This window comes from Denticeps clupeoides, chromosome 9, assembly GCF_900700375.1.
Source record: "Denticeps clupeoides chromosome 9, fDenClu1.1, whole genome shotgun sequence".
NCBI classification, from domain to species: domain Eukaryota; kingdom Metazoa; phylum Chordata; class Actinopteri; order Clupeiformes; family Denticipitidae; genus Denticeps; species Denticeps clupeoides.
Window position 1 is genome coordinate 5,240,200 of NC_041715.1, and position 22,550 is coordinate 5,262,749.

The 22,550-nt window shown below is 47.9% G+C and overlaps 3 protein-coding genes across 4 annotated transcripts; 2 read left to right on the forward strand and 1 right to left on the reverse strand.

Annotated features, from left to right (window-relative positions):
* Positions 1-364: 364 nt before the first annotated feature.
* On the forward strand, positions 365-5,028 carry cytip (cytohesin 1 interacting protein). Its single transcript, XM_028991651.1, has 8 exons — positions 365-1,570; positions 1,745-1,794; positions 1,877-1,931; positions 2,064-2,166; positions 2,284-2,377; positions 3,109-3,175; positions 3,269-3,335; positions 3,540-5,028. Exons 1-8 carry the CDS (start codon positions 1,391-1,393, stop codon positions 3,956-3,958), a joined length of 1,035 nt encoding a protein of 344 aa, XP_028847484.1. The 5' UTR covers positions 365-1,390; the 3' UTR covers positions 3,959-5,028.
* A 1,690-nt stretch (positions 5,029-6,718) lies between these two features.
* ermn (ermin) lies at positions 6,719-8,434 on the forward strand. Its single transcript, XM_028991895.1, has 2 exons — positions 6,719-7,060; positions 7,215-8,434. Exons 1-2 carry the CDS (start codon positions 6,751-6,753, stop codon positions 7,553-7,555), a joined length of 651 nt encoding a protein of 216 aa, XP_028847728.1. The 5' UTR covers positions 6,719-6,750; the 3' UTR covers positions 7,556-8,434.
* A 460-nt stretch (positions 8,435-8,894) lies between these two features.
* Positions 8,895-16,308, reverse strand: galnt5 (polypeptide N-acetylgalactosaminyltransferase 5). 2 transcript variants are annotated; one of them, XM_028991171.1, is made up of 11 exons: positions 15,705-16,308; positions 14,890-15,566; positions 14,649-14,815; positions 14,251-14,370; positions 14,031-14,166; positions 12,717-12,836; positions 12,508-12,625; positions 12,076-12,405; positions 10,852-10,932; positions 10,605-10,757; positions 8,895-10,086 (listed from the first exon to the last, which is right to left on the reverse strand). In XM_028991171.1, exons 2-11 carry the CDS (start codon positions 15,552-15,554, stop codon positions 9,946-9,948), a joined length of 2,031 nt encoding a protein of 676 aa, XP_028847004.1. In that variant the 5' UTR covers positions 15,555-15,566; positions 15,705-16,308; the 3' UTR covers positions 8,895-9,945. The 2 variants fall into 2 exon arrangements, with proteins under 2 accessions (XP_028847004.1, XP_028847003.1); XM_028991170.1 differs by having other exon boundaries at positions 14,890-15,846.
* Between the last annotated feature and the right edge of the window lie 6,242 nt (positions 16,309-22,550).

The window sequence follows — 22,550 nt, forward strand, 5'->3', positions numbered from 1 at the left end:
AAGTTGAGATTTCTTGTACTTTCTCTCCGCTGCTCGAAGAACTCTTCGGTTGCTACGCAATGTATCGGAGAGCCAGGGCGCAGGGGGAGAAGTCCTTATGGGTTTAGTTGATAGAGGACAGAGTTGATCAATGGAAAGGGAAAGTGAGGTGAGGAGAGAGTTAGTAGCGGAGAATCTACCATTTACATTGGTAGATTCTCACTGAAGGCAACAAACTATGAATGAGCACCTTCAGTGAGAATCTACCAATGTAAATGGTCATGAAAATAAAGAAAAAACAATGAATGAGAATGTGTGTCCAAACATTTGGCCTGTACTGTATATTTTTTACATTTTGTCTTTTCTTTTTTCTTTGTATGTCTTGTTTTATGTCATTTTGGTTTTAAATGTGCTTTATAAATAAAATGTATTGGAATTAGAGAAGGTGACTTCTCTAAAGCTGATGGTTAAATGCAGAGGACAGATTTTGTTGTGTCACCGTGTGCTGCAGTGTTTCATAATGACAATCACTTAACTTTCACTACTTGTACCATATATATACATTGTGATACATTGCGATACATTGCGTTATTAATCAGCCATAACATTATGACCAACACATACTCCACTAGACCTCTGAATGATAAAGCCTCTTCCATTTTTCCATGGCCCATTGAGGGAACTTTGGGTGGTGAACTCATACAGAACTCGACCCCGTACAGAACAACGTATGATGCACACTGTGGCTTCTGACACAGCACCAGCATCAAGCATCACCAGCATTTTCCGCTACTTCAGCTTCCATGTAGAAGAGCTACTATTTTGGAGCCGCCATGACCAAGCTGCCTGGCCAGCACAATTTGGTTCATGTCAGAGTCACTCAAGTCCTTCCACTTGACCATTTGGAACGAATCAACCTAAAAAAAACCCCCCACTTGCTGCCTAATATGATTTCAGATGGATATGAAAGAAGGGCTCAGTTCAGCTCTGACCAGTGAGGCCAAATGTTTTTTGCATCTGTGCCAGCTGTTGTATTTGCGGCGTGCCCACTCGAAAGAGCAGAAAACTATGAGAGGAAACAGGTGACGGCGACCAGGTTGGCCACAGAAACGACGGTTCTTCATGCCTCTCTTACTTCAGACAGGAAGTTAAAAAAAAAAAGAGATTTGAATTAATAAAAAAAATAAAGTTTCCTCCGCTCATTTAAAACAGCTTGGAGTGTCAGAGAGAGCGAGAGTGAGAGAGAGAGGGACGTAGAGTGATCGACACCCACAGGTCGATCACATGGTGCAAGTTTCCGTTTCAACACCTTCCCTGACACCCAGTCATTCAGGTCCCATACACTCGCTCACAGCGACGAGGCAGACCAGACCGCTCCTCCGTATTATGCGCCACTGAACCGGGCGCTGCCATGACTTCCTCGGCCAACTGCAAGGGTCCGGTGCAGCAGAGCGGCCAGGACGACCAGTCGCTGGGAGGCTCCTTCAAGAAGAAGGTTCGTCTGTGGTCCATGCCTTCCATGAGCATCAAAGGGGGCAACAAGCCTCCACAGACCGGGGAGAGCACACCTGGCTCCACGGCACGCAAACAGGTATGTGCCGGAAAAGTTGTTAAAAAAAATCATTCTGATCAAATCTGAAATGTGGAAAGTCTGCAAATTCCTTTAAAAGCCTTTTTATTCACTCTTAATTGACTGAGTGTCTCACGATAAATTGAATATTTTGAGCCACGTTAGGTTTCAACGTTACCTGCTTCCTCCTCACAGTTCAGCAGAAGCCGCTCCAACTCTCTGGTGGATTACTCTGACCCGCTGAGGTAATGTCACTCAAATTGTATTTAGTGGCATGGGAGGTGTGTGTGTGTGTGACATGAACGTTCCCCTCTCCGCCCTGCACAGGACCACGGTCGTGTTGGAGAAGCAGGACAATGAGGTGTATGGCTTTGAAGTTCAGGTAAGGTGTGCAAGTCCATTCGAGTCTGGCCCACATTACAGTCTCAGCACAGCGTTAATTAACGTTAAGAAGATCTTGGATCCTGGAATCCAGTCGAGTCTGACCATTTCCCCTCCGCCCCTGCTCGTGCAGACGTACGGCGTGCAGCTGAAGAACAGCACGCTGGTGGAGATGTGCACGTTCGTCAGCAGCGTGCAGGAGGACAGTGCAGCGGGTTCAGCGGGCCTGGGCACTGGTGAGCATCACTTCCTCCCCACCCTCCGCCCACCTGGTCCTGTGGCTCAGCTCGTGCTCGCGTTCCCACGCGTCGCGCTCTCATCTCGGTGATCGTACGTGTGTGTCCGTCTCCTAGGCGACATCATCCTCACCATCAACGGAGTAAGCATCGAAGGCTCCGCGCACCAGGACATAGTGAACCTCATTCGGCAGTCGCCCAACACGCTGAAGTGAGTGAATGTGACCTTTCCAACAAAGAGGAAATAATGATGCACAAATATTCAAAATAGAAAAAGAAAACGAGAAGCGTTCCCTCAAAAACAAAGGAGAACATTTCACACAGTTCCTGAAGGCCATGCAACAATAGCAACACGACAGAGGCTGATTGGATCAACTATAAGTTATTTTATAGGCTTTGATGGAATGACCTTGTCAGAACCAGAGTGACCCAGGTGGCATGATGTTGAAATAGAGGTCCTCTCAGCCAATCGGAAGGCGGGGCTGTGACTGGTTCAGCAGAGTTTACATTTATGCCATTTATCAGACGCCCTTGTCCAGAGTGACTTACAATCAGTAGTTACAGGGAAGTGTCTTGCTCAGGGACACAATGGTAGTAAGTGGGGTTTGAACCTGGGTCTTCTGGTCCTTAGGCGAGTGTGTTACCCACTAGGCTACTACCACCCATTGCAGCAGACGCACCAGATTCAGAGTTGCAAATCCAAGAAAGATACCAGTGCATCTCAGAATATTAGAACGTGATAAAAAGGACCGTTATTTTTCATCATTTGTCCATATATGTTCATCCAGCTTTTTTCTTATAATTCAATTGCCAGAAAAAAAATCACCAGATTCGAATTTTTAGAGATGAGAAATGACTGAGATGAGAAACTACTGCATAACTACTTTTTTTTGCATGCATTATTGCAGCTTTTAAATTGCACCTGCTCCTCCTCCCCCGCAGGCTGGAGACGGTCAGTGGCACCGTGGTGAAGAGGATCGAGTTGCAGAAGAAGCTCAGTTTCCTCAAGGTGCGTTTGTGCATTTGCACGAGCGAGACCGCCATTCCATCGCTGCATCAGTAGCATTCATGTGATTGTAAATGTCCACCTTTGTCATGACAGCACATGCTACGAGAGAAATGGGTGGAGCTGCAGGCGCTAACGCTGCAGGAGCGGCGCCTTGCTCGAGGTGAGAAAAACAAGCCAGCTGTGGAACCACTTCCGCTCTCTAGACTGGCTCAGCCCTTCGATTAAGAAAATTCTGCCGATGTGAGAGTGTCAACAGCGTGGGGAAGTCCACACGTGACTTCCCATCACTGACACTGTGATAAAAATGAAAGTCGTATCAGCAAAGAGTGCTAAAGGTCCGCCATGTTGTCCCTTTTATTCCAAGGGAACCTGAACGACAGCGTTGTCATGCCTTCCATGGAGTCTCTGATGTCCATGACGTCCCCCAGCAGCTCCAGGAGCCAGCGCTTCTCCAGCGACAGCAGCTGCCGGAGCCTCCTGATGTCCGACAGCGACGACGCGGCCTTCATGCCGTCCGTGTTCGAGGAGCCAGGGCCCTTCAGCCCCCTGAGCCCCATCGAAATGGACGCCTTCTTCTCCAGGGATCCGGCCGAGGGGCCGCTGCGGAGCCAGCTCACCCGCACCCACAGCATGAGCCTGGGCAGCAGCGGCCCCGCCCGCCAGGCCTCGTCCGTCTTCGGGACGCTGCCTCGGAGGCCCAGCCGGCAGAGGAGCGTCCGCAAGAACATCATGAAGTTCATCCCGGGGCTCAACCGCTCGGTGGAAGAGGAGGAGAGCAGCTGAACACTACACCCCCGTTCCGAGGCGAGAACCCGTCCGTTAGAGGGACACGTCCAGGGTCCCGTGCTGCGGACACGTCCGGAAACTGCTGAAGAACACTGGGTGTCTCGCTTCTTACGTCTTCTCACACCAAAAAAAAAAAAAGACAATAAGGGTCCAGGAGCATTAATCATCTTCTTCCCACCACAGCTGCCAAGTGTATTGGAACCTTGCTCCAGAACACACATTCTAGAGACGTGGCAGAACCCTATGGCCTCCGCTGACGTGGCCATGGTCTCAAATATAGGATAGACAGCAGATAGCAGAAAGCATGTGAACCGCGCAGCAAAACAGGATGTGGGCTGGCGCGGTGCTACTTTTTCATGCTATTTTATAAGCCCCGCTTTCCTTATACAGTACGCGCGCAGCGTATAAGAGTCTTATTGGCCATCTCAACAAACTGCTCCAATTTCGGGATTTTGGAGAGTTGACGACGACATGTGCTTTGCTTGGATGGTGATGATGATGTTGAGTCAAACCCTCGTGTAGATAAAGATGCCGTGCTTCCGTCTGATGATATCTGCAGTTCTTCTACTTGAACAGTGACCTTAAAGACATCACTTACCACAAATGATGCACATTAAAAAAGGGGGTTATTCATAAATTATTGACGTGCATTTCCATTTGCCTTGAATGAAACGATAATCAGGCCAAAAAATTGTTTTGAATACTATAATACAATAATTAAAGTGTCTAAAGTGCTGAGAAGAATATAAAAATCCTATAAAAATACACATACATTCCACACAGTAACAGTTAAACAGACCCATGTTAGTCGAGTAACACAAAGCTCTGGTTATTTCTAGGGTCAGTTTTCACGCAAAAATAAGTAGAGTAACCCACACACCCACCACCCAGACATGTGACTTCCTGCGGAGACTTCCTCATGTGATACCTGCTTATTTTTAACGCATTATGCTACGTGCACGTCTGTGTAATATCTGTTCATCGAAAATATTAAAAGCAATGAGAAGTAGCCAGGCCTCTGTGGAGCTTCTGTTATTCCATGGCTTATGTAATAAGAATTTGCACACAGGCACATTTTTGAGGCGTCCTCAATAAACGGCTTGCGGTTGAAAATCCAAGGCTGGCTTATGTAATAAGAATTTCTTGAAAAAAAAAAAATATTATCCTTAAACTACGAATTCAATTTGGATGGAACTTGCATGCTTATTAATAATTTGGAATGCCCACCAACCCCTCTGTTAAACAATATAAACTGTGGAGATGTGTTGTAACACTACGCACTACGCATCTGTTTCCCCTAGCTCACTCGAAATCGTGCATACATAACTCTAAATAATGCATCAGTCTTCGAACGTCCAAACACCTTTGTGAGGCTTTAGCCCATAAACTAGTGAAAGTATCAGCCCTGATACTCCAAGACATCCATGAATAAATCAGTCGTCCATGAATAAATCACTATATGAGACGACAATTTATGCAAGACAAGGAAAGCCCCGCAGGTTCCAGGAAAGTACAATTATTTAGTTAGATTTATGCATTAAATATTTAGGTAAATAAAAATCTTTCTTTAATATATTTTCCTTCTTAATGGGGAAGGATGGTATTTCAATACATTATAAAACAATAAGCTTGTTATACAAAGCTCTCTTTGGACAGTCCGTAACAAAAGTTTTGAGAATGACACAAATACTGGTTTTCACAAAGTTTCATTTCAGTGTTGAGGGGCACGAGGCTGGAGATCATTCTGTCCTGCTGATGGAGTTGGAATAGCAGGCTGGATGCTGTAAAAAGAGGGTGATGCTTGAAATCATTGTTCTGCCTCTGTTGGCCATGGTTACGTGAAGATGATCCAGCTGCGGGATCGGGGTGCCACCAGTGCGGAGCTCGCTCAGGAATGGCAGCAGGCGGCTGTGAGGGCATCTGCACGCACAGTGAGATGAAGACTTTTGGAGGACGGCCTGGTGTCAAGAAGGGCAGCAAAGAAGCCTCTTCTCTCCAAGAGTAACATGAAGGACAGACTGATATTCTGCTAAAAGACCAGGGACTGGACTGCTGAGGACTGGGGTAAAGTCATTTTCTCTGATGAAGCCCATTTCCGATGGTTTGGGGCGTCTGGAAAAATGAAGAAAAGGTGACGCCACCATCAGGCCTGTCTCGTGCCAACAATAAATCATCCTGAGACCATTCGTGTGAGGGCTGCTTCTCATCCAAGGGAGTGGACTCACTCACAAGAACACAGCCGTGAATAGAGAATGGTGCCAAAACATCCTCCGACAGCAACTTCTCCCAACCATCCAAAAACAGTTTGGAGAAGAACGATAACTTTTCCAGCAATGATGGAGCACCGTGCCATAAGGCCAAAGTGAGAACTAAGTGGCTCCTGTACATTGAAATTTTGGGTCCACGTCCAGGAAACTCCTCGGACCTTCATCCAACTGAGAACTTGTGGTCAATCCTCAAGAGGCGGGTGCACAAATTCTGACAAACTCCAAGCACTGGTTGTGATGGATTTGGCCCAGAAGCTGACTGAAAAAAAAAGGGACCAATACTGCATATATTGACTGAAGCATTTACATAAACTTGTAAATGCTTGTAATTATACTTCAATTCAATTGTAATTATACTGCGAATGTATTTGGAAAATTCCTCAGTAAGGACTATACATTTTTTTGCATGTGCAGTTGTTGTTCTTCCTCACAACAAACAAACCAGGGTCCTTTCTGAATCAGATCTTTGTGTTCGACAAGAATCAGTTCCGTCATTGTTTCAGCACCGTCCGGGAAAAAAAGATGCTTTTGTGTGAAGAATTGGCTTCGTCATTCTGGGCTGCTGTGGTTCAAGAACGATCCAGCAGCTGCAGGCAAATGGAGAATCGGTCCAGCTCAGATCCCGACTCTGGAGGCGAGGTCCCCTGGACCACCGTCATGGACCAGCGGGACCCGGAGGAGACGGTAGCAGGCGGTCACCTGGCAGAACTCGACGTGGCAGAGGAGCCCGCAGACTTCGGTTCACAGGAACCCCGGAGGCTTATTTCAAAGGAAACTAAAACCCCTGTGAACTCCCCCACGCTACCGAAGCAACAGAGGCTGCAGGCTGAAGGTAAGACCTGCACGGTGCGGCAGATTTGCTAAATTGCAACCACAGAAGCGAAGCGACGTCTCCGAGGTCATGAAGCCTGGCAATTGTGACACATTAAGAAAAAGACACTTTCTTCTGTTTCTTTGATCTGTCTGATTCATTCTGTTTACCGAAGCGCCGTTCCCAGTGCGGTGGCAGGACCTACAGAAGAATATCAGAGTTGGCAGCGTGCCGGCAGAAGGTGTCTTCACCAGCGGGAATACTGGGCAGCGTGGAGGATTGCAGGCTGATGGGGAGGCTTCTGAGGACAGCCCAAGCGTTGAGGATGAGCAGGGGGACGAGAGCAGCGGTAACAGAACCCCGGACCTTGATGCTTCTCCCACTGAAGGGCCCTCAGGAGACGCCCTCTTCAGCACCCACAGCCTCTCCAAATACAGCACTGTCTCGTACCGCAGGATCCGTAAGGGCAACACCCGGCAAAGGATCGATGAGTTTGAGGCCATGACCAACACCTAGATACCTACAGGGTGTCCACCATGTCCACGTCAAGGAGGACATCCTGAGCTACTTCACGTTTTCACAAGCGCTCCACTGTTTGCTTCTTCTTGTGCATTAGCTGCTTTGGACCCTTGATTGAAAGATTCATATAATTATAATAGTAAAAAAGTATTTTTCACCGACATGAACATGCTTTCTCAGACAGGTGGGAAAACTGAAGCTAGAAGTCCAGGAGTCCAGGGGGATGACTTCAAGCTTGATGCGGCTTATAATACATTCTAAAACAGTGCTTTGTTGAACATCCCCCTGGTGGCCACTCAGATGCCAACAGTAGGAATTCACGCAATTCAAATTTAACCAGAGAGAAGTTGCTTCGTCATTGTTCTATGACCGGTTACTACCAAATGACCAAACGTTAACGTTGTTGGGGAGCGGCGTTTTTCTGCTGACCATGGGACTAAAACTACTATATTATTTCATGGATGTTGGACATTTGTTGTGCACAGACTCTTGCGTGTCCTGAAAGACTAATTGACATTCCGCAACTGTGCGAAACATGATAGAAACCTGAAGACATGCTTACTTCCAACAAAACATCCAGCAGTGCCCTGTGCAGTCGCTGCTTAACATATTCATGACTGCTTAATAATACTAAAGGTTTCGAGCAGATTAATCTGATAAATGCTGTGAATGCAGAATGCATTTATTTTATTGTGAGTTTTTAATAGTATTGGATCTTCGTTCGCAACTTTAATTCACATGTGAACAGGCTTTCAGTTATCAAATGTGTGCAATCTGTAAATTTTACCTCACTTTTATTTTAACCTTAGGTGTTGTAGAAACGTAAAAAATTAGGAGGTATAAGAAAAATACAAGGACAACCGCATGAGAGTTTAAAAAAAAAAAAAAACTGAATAAAAAATTTACACTGCGTGTGATTTCATTTAGTCCCTCCTGCTTATTAGAGATGTTTTTATGGCAGAGTTGAGCACTGAACGTGCATTAGGTTGGGTGGGAAAAGGCCATAAACAGATTTTGGTGTTTACATTGTTCCTGCACTTTGCACCCATCATTGCTTTAACGTTCCTGAGAACATCCACTGGTCTATGGTACAGATGCTCACTACTCTCCTATACATATGACAGTTGTGCAGGAACAGATGGCCGTAGATGTATATATGTGCAATTCTGAATTAAATTTCAAGAATGGACCAATAGGAAATAATCAATCAACCTCTGGGGAAAATAATAAAAAAAGCCTACTTTCTAAAATAGAACCTGATTATCTTTAAAACAGAACAGGCCCGGTAGTCAAAGTACAGTCCAAAAAATTTAATCACTACAGTCCACCCCGTAAATCAGGAGAAGATGAGTTTATTGCTCAGAGGACCAAGGTGTATAAAGAGTGTAAACATGTTTTGCTGTAGAACATCAAATGGAGAACAGCCCCCTCTATTGGAAGAACAGTAACACACACACACACACACACACACACACACACACACACACATACACAGAGAAGGAGGGTGGTGACTCCAGCTGGATGTGTGTAGATTGATAGTGGTTAATTATTGGCTGGAGTAGGCAAAAGGCAGTGGAGAAGGCCACACTTACCAACTCCATTCATCAGTACTCCGGTACAACTCATTACATACAAAACCATTTCAATAACATGCCTGGAATTAGGCCGTAGTGATCAGAAAAAGCTGTAACACCATCACGCCCCTCTTGACATGATATTTAAAGTGTACGGCGTTGTAAGAGAAGTTATAAAAAAAATCCCTCCATTCATGCGGTAAAGAAATAAGGCCAAGAAAGCAGATGTGCCTGGAATCCGTACAACAACGTTTTTTCCCCACATTGAAGTACGTTTAAGTGTCAGTTTAGATAAATTACTGCCACGGCCACGTTGTCCAAGGGAGACTGAACCAGTCGTCAGTAAAAGGAACAGGCCAGAGCAGCAGACAAAGAAATGTTCAAGTGGCATCCCAGGATCTCCAGCATAAAGGAATTTTTGGCATAAGAAACCACTTTTAACTTCAAACGCAGTACACAGAAATATGAATAAGAAGAATTAAAACCAAAGCTGTCATTACCATCTTTGGCCCAATCATGAAGGCAGATCTGTGATTAGTTTTTTTTTTTTTTTAGACAAAATATGATTAAATCTGCGTAACAGCGCCCCAAAACCACAAACAGAATGTTTCGAACAATTTGGCATCTTTCGGCCTGCACTGATTTACAAGATGAAATTATAAAAATGCACATTTATCTTTTTTTTTAAAAGAATAATAATAAATTGCACCATCCCCCAAATCACCACATCACCAGGCCACCAGCACGACGTCCATCTGCGTCGGCATATCGGCATGACGTTCCGATTTTGAGCGTGAAGAGTCCGGCGGGACGTCACTGGGCGTAGTAGTGCGTGAAGTGCCACTTCTGGAACGGGCTGCTGGGTGCGCACTCCTTCACCGAGACGCTGTCCCCCAAAGAACCGGCCTCTAAACACATGCGGCGGGGAGAGGTCTCCATTATAACGTGTTCTTCCTGGAACACAAAGATCAGGCCAGATTCACATGGGTTTGAGCATCAAAACAAGTTGATTGATTCAATTTTAATTCTGGGGAAATACTATCTATCTATCTATCTATCTATCTATTTATTTATTTATTTATCCTACAAATAGGGGGCAGTATTTCTGCGGAAAGCGATCAGACCCCAAGACTGGGTTTCATTTTTCTTACTTCCCCCCTAATTTAGGTACTACAGACCTGCGCTAGTTTTAAACATTGCAGTTGTTCAAATTCCATGGCTTTTCCGGGTTTTTAATGACCGTGGGAACCCTGATAGGTCAGGTTCTTAGGTTAAAGCATGTCCTTAAAGCCAACCTGTACAGTCTACTTTTATAACACATCCCTCTCTCAGACATGAAAACGTCAGAAAAGGTTTTTTTTTTTTTCTTCTATATTTCAACACAGATTCACTGATGAATTGAAAGCAACATTCCAACTCCAGTCCGTTGAAGACTGATGGTCAGATGTTGAGATGTTTGAAGCAGGACGTACCAGGGCCTTGTTGGAGGACTTGTGCAGCCAGCGCAGGAGGGCCTTTGTGTTATCGCAGGGTTCCAGAGACACGCTCGTCCCAGCGGCCCGGGCAGCCAGGCAGAGGTCCTGCTGCCGCACCAGCCTCAGCCAGGTGTAGTTGAAGTGCTGGTTCTGGACCAGACAGGGGGACAGAGGTTAGACCCGGGCCATCCGAACACGCGCACATCGCGGGCAGGTCTCTCTGTGCATGGCCGATCTACGCTACCTGCTTGTTGAGGTCACACACTTCGAAAGACAGGCTGGTATTCTGGAGCGCCAGGCATTTTCGGGTTCCGAGATTAAAGACCTGGGGAGAAGAGGGGGTGGGGGTGTCACTCAGAGACGCTCGCTCGGTGAAACAAAGCACTCCTCACATGCAACGCCGTAACTCGGACTGACCGCTCCTCTTTGTTCGGACCGCCGCGGCGCAACACTGTTGCTCGTTGTGTCCGTTTTATTTCAACGCAATAAGGTAAGAGTTGAAAAACAGGCAAATGCGATGCCAGCGGGGCTAGAACCAAAATACAACGTTGATAAAGCATCTGGACAAGAAGTGCCAAGTTGGGATGAGTTCTGCCACACTGCATTATGGGATCTGGAGTTCGCGTGTTATCAGCACTTCGTATCGCCGGGCCGTAATAATAATAGATCTATATAAAGAGATCTCGCGGGATGCGGCTGTTTTTTTTTCATGACCATTTACGTTGGTAGATTCTCACTGAAGGCATCAAAACTATGAATGAACACATGAAGACTTTTGTACTTAACAAAAAGTGGAGACCTGACCTCCACAGTCACCGGACCTGAACCCAATCCAGATGGTTTGGGGTGAGCTGGACCCCAACAAGTGCTAAACACCTCTGGGAACTCCTTCAAGACTGTTGGAGAAGCATTTCAGGTGACGACCTCTTAAAGCTCATCGAGAGAATGCCAAGAGTTTGCAAAGCAGTAATCAGAGCAAAGAAACTAGAATATAAAACATGTTTTCACTTATTTCACCTTTTTATGTTAAGTACATAACTCCACATGTGTTCATTCATAGTTTTGATGCCTTCAGTGAGAATCTACCAACATAAATGGTCATGAAAATAAAGAAAATACACTGAACACACTACTGTTCATGTTACATACACTGGCCAGAATTAAAGACGGGTTGTCCTGTCCTTTCCACCTTACAAAAAAAACTACATAAAATACAAATGTCAGTAGACGAACAACAGCAAGTATTTTAATTAGTGTTGAAAAAAGGGTAAATGGGGTAGTGGGTCATCTTATATTCAAGGCGTTACACCAATACTTAATGATAATTCTGACGTTGGATTGCTCCATAATGATCAGAAAGACAAAGTGTAATGTATTAGCGCATAAAACAGGTTGTTTTTAATTATTGTGGTGTCTGGTTGGGTAATTAATCGATGTCCGTAGTTTCCGAAGAGGCAGATAAACTCACCAGGCCGCTGGCCTTGACCACGGGAGCGTCCATCTCGGGGTAAATGTTCTCCAGGTACCACCTGAAGCTCTTGCACTGGAGCCGCTCCCGGAGCCGCCGCTGCTCGGTGAGGTTTCCGACGTCGACGGCGGACTTGTCCAGCAGGTGGACGTAGCCGTGGCCGTAGAACAGGTCCTTGTACTCGTCCAGCCACACCTCGGCCACCCGGGCCAGGTTGCGCTCCACCGTCTTCTGCCGGTCTTTGGGGAACTTGTAAGGGTTCTCGCCGCGGAAGATGTGGCCGACGCGGGAGCACGGAATGATCTCGATTTCGCCGCCGCACATCCAAATCTAGCAGATGAATCGCAGGGCACAATAAACACCGCCGCTAGAAACAGACCTTCGCGATGACCGAAAGCACAGGAATCTGTCGGAGACGAGGGTCACCGGCACCTTGAAAGAAATCTCCATGTTCTCTCCGCCCCACACATCCAGGCCCTTGTCATAAGTGCCGAGCTCATAGAAGTAACTTTTATCAATTGAGAAGAGTCCTCCAGCCATAACAGGGCACCTGAAAGATAACAGTTGTCATTTTAATAAGTCGAAAAACGAGTCCCAGGCGAACGGGATTTGCAGCTACGGTCATTCGGTGTCGCGAGGACCTTATGGGGTCGCTGTCCTTCATCTGGGCCTTCCGGATTTGCTCCTTGGGAAGGGTGCTCCAGCCGAACACCAACGGCCACCGGAATATTCCTCTCTGGAAATTATCGACCATCACGTAACTGTAAGGGGGAAGGAAGAAGACCAGAGGGAGCAGAGGGTTTCGCGGCGCTCCCGGGAAACCGCCTCGTGTTGTTAAAGGGAAACGAACTCGGCGAATATTTCCGCGGTGACGCCTGGTAATCCAGACGCGCAACTGGACATGCGGGTTGTTTGAAACACGCCCTCTTTTTGCACACCCTGAATACTTTGGATATAGAAATTGCTTCGCAAGCTGCACAGGGGTCACTTTCAATAGAACATATGATTGATTTTACAGACACTGGGAGAGGGAAAAAAAAATATCTATAAACATTTTTTTTTTTTAATCATGTCATACAGAACAGGCCACAAGTTCGGACACGTCTTCTCATTTTATGTGTTTTCTTAATTTTCATGACCATTTACGTTGGTAGATTCTCACTGAAGGCATCAAAACTATGAATGAACACATGTGGAGTTCTGTACTTAACAAAAAGTGGAGACCTCAGTTAGTGTAGTGATTGTCACATGTGATACACAGCAGCACAGCACACGGTGCACACAGTGAAATTTGTCCTCTGCATTTAACCCATCACCCTGAGTGAGCAGTGGGCAGCCATGACAGGCGCCCGGGGAGCAGTGTGTGGGGACGGTGCTTTGCTCAGTGGCACCTTGGCGGCTCAGGATTCGAACCGGCAACCTTCTGATTACGGGGCCGCTTCCTTAACCGCTAGGCCACCACTGCCCCTGGACTCCACAGTCACCGGACCTGAACCCAGTCCAGATGGTTTGGGGTGAACTGGACCCATACAAATGCTAAACACCTCTGGGAACTCCTTCAAGACTGTTGGAGAACCATCTTGACCTCTTGAAGCTCATCGAGAGAATGCCAAGAGTGAGTAAAGCAGTAATCAGAGCAAAGAAACTAGAATATAAAACATGTTTTCACTTATTTCACCTTTTTTTTTGTTAAGTACATAACTCCACATGTGTTCATTCATAGTTTTGACGCCTTCAGTGAGAATCTACCAACGTAAATGGTCATGAAAATAAAGAAAATAAATTGAATGAGAAGGTGTCCAAACTTTTGGCCTGTACTGTATGTTGCCAGTATTATTGTGACACTCTTGTAGAACGTTCGAAGCTGAGAACTTCTCTTGACAACATGAAGACACTCCCTGTATTCGGTTCATCAGCATGGTGTCTACAGAGCAGGGCGTGTCGACGCCGCGTACCTCATGTCCTTGTCGCTGATTACTTCAATAACCGGACAGACCACTTTCCTGCGGTCCATGTAGACCCTCTCCAGGAGAGGCTCCAGCCAGCCGACGTTGCACTCCACGTGGGAGTCCAGGAAGGTCAGCACCTCGCCTGGAGGGGAGAGAGAGGACAGAATGAAGAGCTGCAGGTCTCGGCAGCAAGTCCTGTCGTCTGCTGCGGGGACGCGGGCGTCACCGGCGGCGACGGCGGCTCCGGCCAGCCGGGCTCGGATCAGGCCCTGCCTTTCCTTCAGGCGTACGATGCGGACGTTGGGGAGCTGCGACACGTACGCGTCCAGCTGCTCCTTCAGGTGCTCTGTTGAAGGAGAAGGAAAGCGGCGTTAAGGTGGAGTGATTGTCACTTACGATACACAGCAGCACAGCACAAGGTGCACACGGTGAAATGTGTCCTCTGCATTTAACCCACCACCCTGAGTGAGCAGTGGGCAGCCATGACAGGCGCCCGGGGAGGACGGTGCTTTGCTCAGTGGCACCTTGTCGGATCGGGATTTGAACCGGCCCCTTAACCGCTAGGCCCCCACTGCCCCAGTCACGTTCCATGAGGGGGGTCTGATGGTGCTTCTGGACTCTCACCTTTAGTGCTGCAGTCGTCCACTAAGATGATCTCCTTCAGAAGATGAGGCGGAGAACGGTTGAGGACGCTGTGGACCGATCGGAGCAGGGTGGACCACACCTCGTCCACGAAGCAGAAGATGACGCTGGTGGTGGGCAGGTCATCGTGAACCACGTTCTCCGCGCACCTGGAGGGGAGAAGAACCCTTCAGAACCTTCCGCAGTTGGCGGCGCGCGCAGCAGGCGTCAGCCCTGGACTCACGACGGCGGCCTGGTGTCCGGGATGGACCGGTCCACGGGGATCTGCTCGCTCAGGAACACGTTGAAGTGGCCCTCGCTCCAGCGGCTCCTCGCCTCGGCCTCTTTGTCCTTCGGCACCAGCGCCGCGTGTCCGAACTGGCCGACCGCGCGCACGTCTCTGGGTTCGAGGGTCACGTCTAAAGCCACGACCCTGTGGACGCCAGACGTCCGTCGGCGGGTCGGATTCGGCGGGTCCACGCCACCGTGGCTGCTCTTGAAGGACGCCTGCGTGAACGTGGCGTTCCGGGCCGAGCTCTTGGTCCCGTTCCGTTCTAGATACGGCCGTTGGGCTTCGGAAACCGGGCTGAAGCGGATCTGCGGCGTTCTGGTCCCGGCCCGCTCATCTCTCCCCGCGCCGGGTGGCCCAGGAGCTGCGTTCCTCCAGATCTCCTCGGGCACAAGTTCTTTGACTTCTTCTCTTTGGACTCGGTCTGTCTGGGACCTTCTGCTTTCATCTCCGTCCCGCTGCCGCCTGGCCGCCGCCCTCTCCTGCAGGAGGCGGCCGTCCGCGTCGCTGATGGAGATCCGCAGCGCTGCCATGTCGAGCAGGAGCCACACGACGGAGGCGACGAAGACGAAGACGAGCACGCGGCCGCTGCCGCGGAAATACTTCCTCATCATCATCATCGTCACCCTCCTCTTCCTCATCACCAAGCAAGCAAACAAACAAACAGAAGTTGTTTTAAAACGAAGTCGGCTCCCGCCCTTACTTCCGACCTCGCCTGCGTGGCATGGAGCTCAGCTCCCGCTGGCACCGCGTCACCGACCGCCTCTCACCCGCTCCCGGGCCCACGCCGTCCGGCTCCCGTCCGGAACTCCGCCGGGCTCCGGGGTCCGCGCATTGTGCGTTGCGCTCCGCCAAAAACAACAGAAGGGAGCCAATAAACCGGCGCCCGACGAAACTCCGAACCCCGACGGCGAAGTTGGCGGCTCAGGTACGCGGCGCGGCGGCGCGCACTGTGCCACGCGTTGGCAGTTCCTGGATCGGCGGCGCGCGTTTCCTTTTTCTGCAGGAACACGTCGCGCCGCGGAACCCACCGGCCGGGAGGCTTCTGGAACCCCGAACTCTCCGGAACCCACCGGCCGGGAGGCTTCTGGAACCCCGACCGCTCCGGAACCCACCGGCCGGGAGGCTTCTGGACCGGCCGGGAGGCTCCTGGAACCCCGAACTCTCCGGAACCCACCGGCCTGGAGGCTTCTGGAAAGGCGGGAGGCTTCTGGAACCCCGAACTCTCCGGAACCCACCGGCCGGGAGGCTTCTGGACCGGCCGGGAGGCTCCTGGAACCCCGACCGCTCCGGAACCCACCGGCCGGGAAGCTTCTGGACCGGGAGGCTGCTCCGGAACCCACTTCTGGATCGACCAGGAGGCTTCTGGAACCCCGAACTCTCCGGAACCCACCGGCCGGGAGGCTTCTGGACCGGCCGGGAGGCTCCTGGAACCCCGACCGCTCCGGAACCCACCGGCCGGGAGGCTTCTGGACCGGCCGGTTCTCACCCCCCCCCCCTTTTTTTTTGTTCTTGGTTTAAATTTTAATGTTTAAAACACACAAACTTGGTAAGATTCAAAATTTATCAAAAGCGAAAGCAAAGAACACGACTGAATGAAGTCTCACTGCTTGTTTCTAATCTGGTGGTTTATGTTGTGTTCATTTCAGAAAAAAAAAAGAAAATAAATGATGACAGTAAAATAAATTATATGGTCAACATAGTATCAACATTTAAAAAACATTAAATACACAAATGACAAAATCCCCATACCTTTTGGACAGAACATTAATACATAAAGAAAGAGGAAATACAGACATATACAGAAACTATCCAGCATCCAAACTCCCTCCCGACCGAAACCATGAAATTCCGACAGTAACGATGCGCGCCGGAGGTTGGGCCCCGTCTGAAGCCAGACTGTGGTGGGGGTTTGTGTGGACGTGGCCAGGACCTGGACGATGTTTTATTGCCCCTGCACGCTGTGGCCTGCATGGCTGGACGAGCTGGTGAAGGCCGCGGGACCCTAAATCAGACTGTGACCCATCAGGGATCACGCCCTCCACCCTATGTGCTGAGGAGCGTGTTCAGCTGCAGACTCCCCAGCAGACAGGCTGAGGACGTTTTCTTCAATGTGTGGAAAAAGCAAATACGACCTTCTCCTGAATGCCATGGGATAACTTTTTTACATTTACAGCATTTACCAGACGCCCTTATCCACAGCGACTTAAATTCAGTAGTTACAGGGACAGTCCCCCCCTGGAGACATTCAGGGTTAAGTGTCTTGCTCAAGGACACAATGGTAGTAAGTGGGATTTGAACCTGGGTCTTCTGGTTCATAGGGGAGTGTCTTATCCTACCACCCTACTACACCCTGCTACTCTGTGTGATTTTTATATAAAACTTGTGAGTATTAGAATATAAAACGTTCTTTTAAGAAGAAGTTGTGGTAGTAGCCTAGTGGGTAACACACTCGCCTATGAACCAGAAGACCCAGGTTCAAATCCCACTTACTACCATCGTGTCCCTGAGCAAGACACTTAACCCTAAGTTGCTCCAGGGGGGGACTGTCCCTGTAACTACTGATTGTAAGTCGCTCTGGGTAAGGGCGTCTGATAAATGCTGTAAATGACAAAAAATGACAAATGACCAAGTTGTTGAGTGCTATATATTTTTGGTTAATTAACATGTATAATGCCTTGTTCATTCTCAGCCCATTTGAGCCCACACACTGTCACTCCCGTGCTCGCTGTTACTGCTCAGTCCTGTTTCTCCGGGTTGCAGCTGCTGGAGCCCATCCTGGGACACTCATGCCAGCCAACCACAGGGCGCACACACACACACACACACACACACACACACACACACACACACACACACACACACACACACACACACAATTCAGAGCCTCCAATCCACCTAGTGTACATGCCTTTGGACAAAGGGAGGAAACCGGAGAACCTGGAGAAAATGCACACCAACGTGGGGAGAACTTACGAACTCCACACATGCAAGGTCAGGATTGGAACTCACCAGCCGCCATGCCACCACCATGTGGCCCAAAATGGGACCTTCGGCAGAGGGGAGATGGAGCAGATGGAGACGTCACCTGGCAGGCCCAGCCCCCTGTGTCCTGCTCTTAATGTTTATTTTTATAACTGTGCTTGTGTGAACCCAGTGGCCTCGGGAAAAGCCCCGTAGGCCAGCGCCAGGGCCCGGCACATGCTGAAACAACAAAACTGTGAATTATTTGGCTGGAATGGGGTTTTAAACCTGGAATTCCAGCTATTCGGCACTCTACCGTTCAAAGGTTCACAACCATTTCGAAATGTTCATGTTTTTTTGCTTGAAAAAACACGAAAGGGCTTTGAATAGAAAAAAAGACAAACAGAATAATCAATAGTCCTTGACAATGTCTGAAATAATTATCTGTTTATGCCCTAGATACTCGAGATATGTGAAGTGGCATTTTTTATTAGTTTCATTACTTTTTACATTACATTCTTTCATTACACGGGTCAGTGGTGACCTAGCGGTTAAGGAAGCGGCCCCGTAATCAGAAGGTTGCTGGTTCGAATCCCGATCCGCCGAGGTGCCACTGAGGTGCCACTGAGGTGCCACTGAGCGAAGCACCGTCCCCACACACTGCTCCCCGGGCGCCTGTCATGGCTGCCCACTGCTCACTCAGGGTGATGGGTTAAATGCAGAGGACAAATTTCACTTTGAGCACTGTGTGCTGTGCTGCTGTGTATCACATGTGACAATCACTTCACTTTAACTTTCAATTTTTAAATCAACTGTTTCTAATAACAAGCAGAACTTTTAAACTGCCGAACTTGGGTTAAGGGACACAGCATTCCACAGGTATGCAGACATTCCATCACTAACAGAATTTTCCAGCTAGAAGAGTCATTTTTTAGCACACAGACCACGTCTGGACTGGACGTCTTTCAATGGTCCCCCATCAGAAACGAGGGGCCGTTTCTAAACGAGCCTGAACGTGATAACTAGCTGTCCAGGTCTAATTAGAAGCAAATGCCCATTCCTATGCATTTCCAACGATAAGCACTAATGTCAGACTGACACTGGAACACGTAGTACACGGAACCTTCTAAAAATAGGCCGCATTGTATCTGTATCACATGCTAATTAGACGGCGGAATTGGAATTACAACAATTTGCATAGAGGTCATGTTTCGCTAATATGTCTCTTGTTGAATCAGACAGGCAGCAAGTCTACGTTTAAGTCTGACCCACTGACATTTTCGGCACCAAATTATGCGCAATGTGTGAATTAAATTAATTAGGGAATTCATTAAGAGTTATGGCTGGTGGAAGCGGGAGTAATATTTAGTTATGTGAGGTCATTTTCTTTCATTGTTGCAGCTAATTTGTTTCATAACATTTCCTGAGGTAGTTTCTCTCCATGCTAACCATGATGTATGCAATTTGTTAGCGCTTTAATTAATTATGATTAAATTTTTACTGAACGTACAGCTTGTTTGGACAGATGGCTCCCATCAGGGAGACCTTTGCACAATTAAACTGAAATCAATTACTTCCTTTTTCTTCTTTTTTTTTTTTCCATCTTTGCCTATTTGTAACTCTTTTCATCCTGCCTGGGAAAAAATGGGTCTTCACATTACTGCACGCCACTAATTAAACCGACTAATTGGCAGAATTTACACTCATCACAATGATCATTTTATAGCCAGTGGTTGCGCACGTGAAATATGACATGAAGGAGTATGGAATCGGCATGCAGGAATATTATATTATAATATTGGCGTCTTGTGTCGTTGGTTCTGGACTGAGAGTGGCCAGGAGAATCGATTCCAGACCGAATGCAGCACATATCTGAATCCAGAAATGTACAGTCGCGGTAATGGCGTAACATGATAATGTAACATGATAGTAAATAGTGCGTGATATATGTTAATTACATACAGCTAAATAAAAAATAAAAAAAAGTGGGGGGGGGGATCCACACAAAGATGTTTTCTGCACTGCAGTACTGACTTGACACCACAAGATGGCGCCTTTGTTCTTCCAATAACCAAAGCCTTCCAAATAAAGTTCAGTCACACTTTGACGACGCACATCCAGGTCCAGATCTGCACGACTTTATTAGTTCACATCATTTACAATCGTCGTGACGTGAAAAGCAGGCTTTATTATTCGTACTGGGACTGGTAGGAGTGGAAAGTATCTCCCAGTAATAACCATCATATAACCATCATATAATATTATTGATCAGCCGCGCATTGGCTATGAACACAAAGCAAATTCTGGAAAAATGATCGAAGGGCCGACGATCCTCTCACGTAACTGGATGAAATCGAGTTGTACGCAGAAAAACACGCGTGGTTCCGGGGTTCTACTGACTCCTAGTGAAGGAGACAACGGGGCAGAAGGGACTTTCAGGAAAGAGCGAAGACGTCCTCCGACTGGCGTGACTCATCTGGCGAGGCACGCAGTGGACGGCATGCGCCCGGTGTGAAGAGCACTGGTGTGCGAGGGCTGCGTAATGGCTCGGCCTGGCCCGCGTCCAGCCCTAAATATCACCGCGTGATGGGCCCTGGGCGCGGACATCATGGCGGACATGGGGACCGCTGGCACCCACTGAGCCCCGCGGCCAAACTCTGGCCCTCCGGCTCCTCCCGAGCACAAATGTTGTCCACGGAAAAAAAAAAAAGTTTGAACAACTCCGCTTCCAGATAATTCCAAATAATTATAATGTGTGTGTGTGTGTGTGTGTGTGTGTGTGAGGAATTAGCATATTATAGCGAACATGTTAATATTCATATAAACTCGTTACGAGTGAATATTAGTTCACGTCTCAACGTTTTAGCTCGTATTTCAGAGACAGTTTTTCATTTTCCCTTTTGGCAGCTCATGCAAGAAAAAGGAAAAAGTCGTCACAATGCTTCCCAAATGAATGCAGGAAGACATCCAGTTTTTTTCGGGGACTTGACTCCTTTTGTTAAATTTGTATGAGGCCTGTTGGCAAACACACTTTTTTTTTTCTTTTTTTCTCTTCCTCTTTTTCATTATCTCGCACCGGCAAAAGGAGATGAGCGCACATTGTATCTAAATGAACTTCCCTCCATTCCCCCCCGTAAATGAAATCAATTCCAGCCTTTATGTTACTTTTCATATGCCTTTTGTCTTGTTGCGAAATCTTTTCTCTTTCTCCCTCATTCATCTGTTTTGCCCTTTCCTTGATCTGATAGCATTAAACATATAATTAAGTCATAAAGGAGGGAACTGATGAGTGTAGCAGATGGTAATTGCGTCCTACATTTGAATGAAATGATATGCATTGCTACAATTTACAGCCTTTGGCTCATATTTTATTCAGCAACCTTTTATCTCTTTTCCCTCAGAATTATTCCGCAATAAATTTAGACATCTTATCAATAGCTGGAGCGATAGTGGGCAGGGGTGGGCAGGGACATGCATGGAGGAGGAGGAGGGGGGGGTGCGACCTGCAACATTTTCTCGCTATTTAAAATAATTTTCCATAATAAAGGACTTATCAGTCGGGGTCCATCACGCTGGAAGGGGCGGATGCTCTTTCTTGTAAGGTGTCTTCTGGTTTGTTGCTTCTTCTGGTTTGCTGCTCCACTCCCCTACTGCTTTTCAGCGGACTTGTCAGCGCACCAGGGGGAGCGTTCCAGGCCTCAGCCACATGTGAGGCTCACGAGCAGCGACACTTGGCTGGAAGAGGACCAGGAGCGTTCCGGCTCACCGGGCACGCCAGGGCCCGAGATCTACTGCTGCACGTGAAACCGACCCGTGGCTCGTGACTCTGGGAAAGAGCGAATATGCAATCGAACCCTCTGCCTTTTAATCCGAAATATTCCAGGGGGCAGCGGTGGCCTAGCGGTTAAGGAAGCGGCCCCGTAATCAGAAGGTTGCCGGTTCGATTCCCGATCCGCCAAGGTGCCACTGAGGTGCCACTGAGCAAAGCACCATCCCCACACACTGCTCCCCGGGCGCCTGTCATGGCTGCCCACTGCTCACCAAGGGTGATGGTTAAATGCAGAGGACAAATTTCACTGTGTGCACCGTGTGCTGTGCTGCTGTGTATCACATGTGACAATCACTTCACTTTTTTTTTTTTTTTTTAGAATTCCATCATTCCGTCTGCTATAGACTGACGTGACAATGCCGCGTGCAAAAACGTCACTCGCCATGACTTCTACTGCTGGATCACAGAGGCAGTGCACACCGCACTGCGCACAACTGGTTATATGAGCGATTAAATTGCAAATCATTCAGATCAAATAACTCTACTAATACGACATTTTCAGTCTGAAGCTTGACACAATGACTCCGGTGACATGTGTGAATCATTGTCTTTTATTTTTGGTTGTTTTTTCATTAAGAACAGCATGCCCGAGACGTTCATTATATTGTCTTTTTAATTAGACAGAGTAAAATTGATCACATTTGCACCCCGTCCAAGAATCGTTCCTAAGGAGCGCCGGGAAAAGTCTCCGGCTTTCCCGTGACCCTGACCCGGATAATCCATCCATCTCGGATAATGGATGAATGTTCATATCGCAGTAATGATACCTTATTGACAGATTCCCCGGGTCTAAGCCGCGTTTCCGCAGCTTCCGCTCCGCTCT

Bases quoted from the DNA above. Each gene is read 5' to 3' on its own strand.
- cytip (XM_028991651.1), top strand. From the start codon at position 1,391: ATGACTTCCTCGGCCAACTGCAAGGGTCCGGTGCAGCAGAGCGGCCAG. The intron at 1,932-2,063 runs GTAAGGTGTGCA...CTGCTCGTGCAG, and splicing joins TGTATGGCTTTGAAGTTCAG to ACGTACGGCGTGCAGCTGAA. The intron at 2,167-2,283 runs GTGAGCATCACT...TCCGTCTCCTAG, and splicing joins TTCAGCGGGCCTGGGCACTG to GCGACATCATCCTCACCATC.
- ermn (XM_028991895.1), top strand. From the start codon at position 6,751: ATGCTTTTGTGTGAAGAATTGGCTTCGTCATTCTGGGCTGCTGTGGTT. The intron at 7,061-7,214 runs GTAAGACCTGCA...TGTTTACCGAAG, and splicing joins ACAGAGGCTGCAGGCTGAAG to CGCCGTTCCCAGTGCGGTGG.
- galnt5 (XM_028991170.1), bottom strand. From the start codon at position 15,575: ATGAGGAAGAGGAGGGTGACGATGATGATGATGAGGAAGTATTTCCGC. The intron at 14,816-14,889 runs GTGAGTCCAGGG...TCTCCCCTCCAG, and splicing joins CCGGACACCAGGCCGCCGTC to GTGCGCGGAGAACGTGGTTC. The intron at 12,837-14,030 runs GTACGCGGCGTC...TCCCCCTTACAG, and splicing joins ATCAGCGACAAGGACATGAG to TTACGTGATGGTCGATAATT.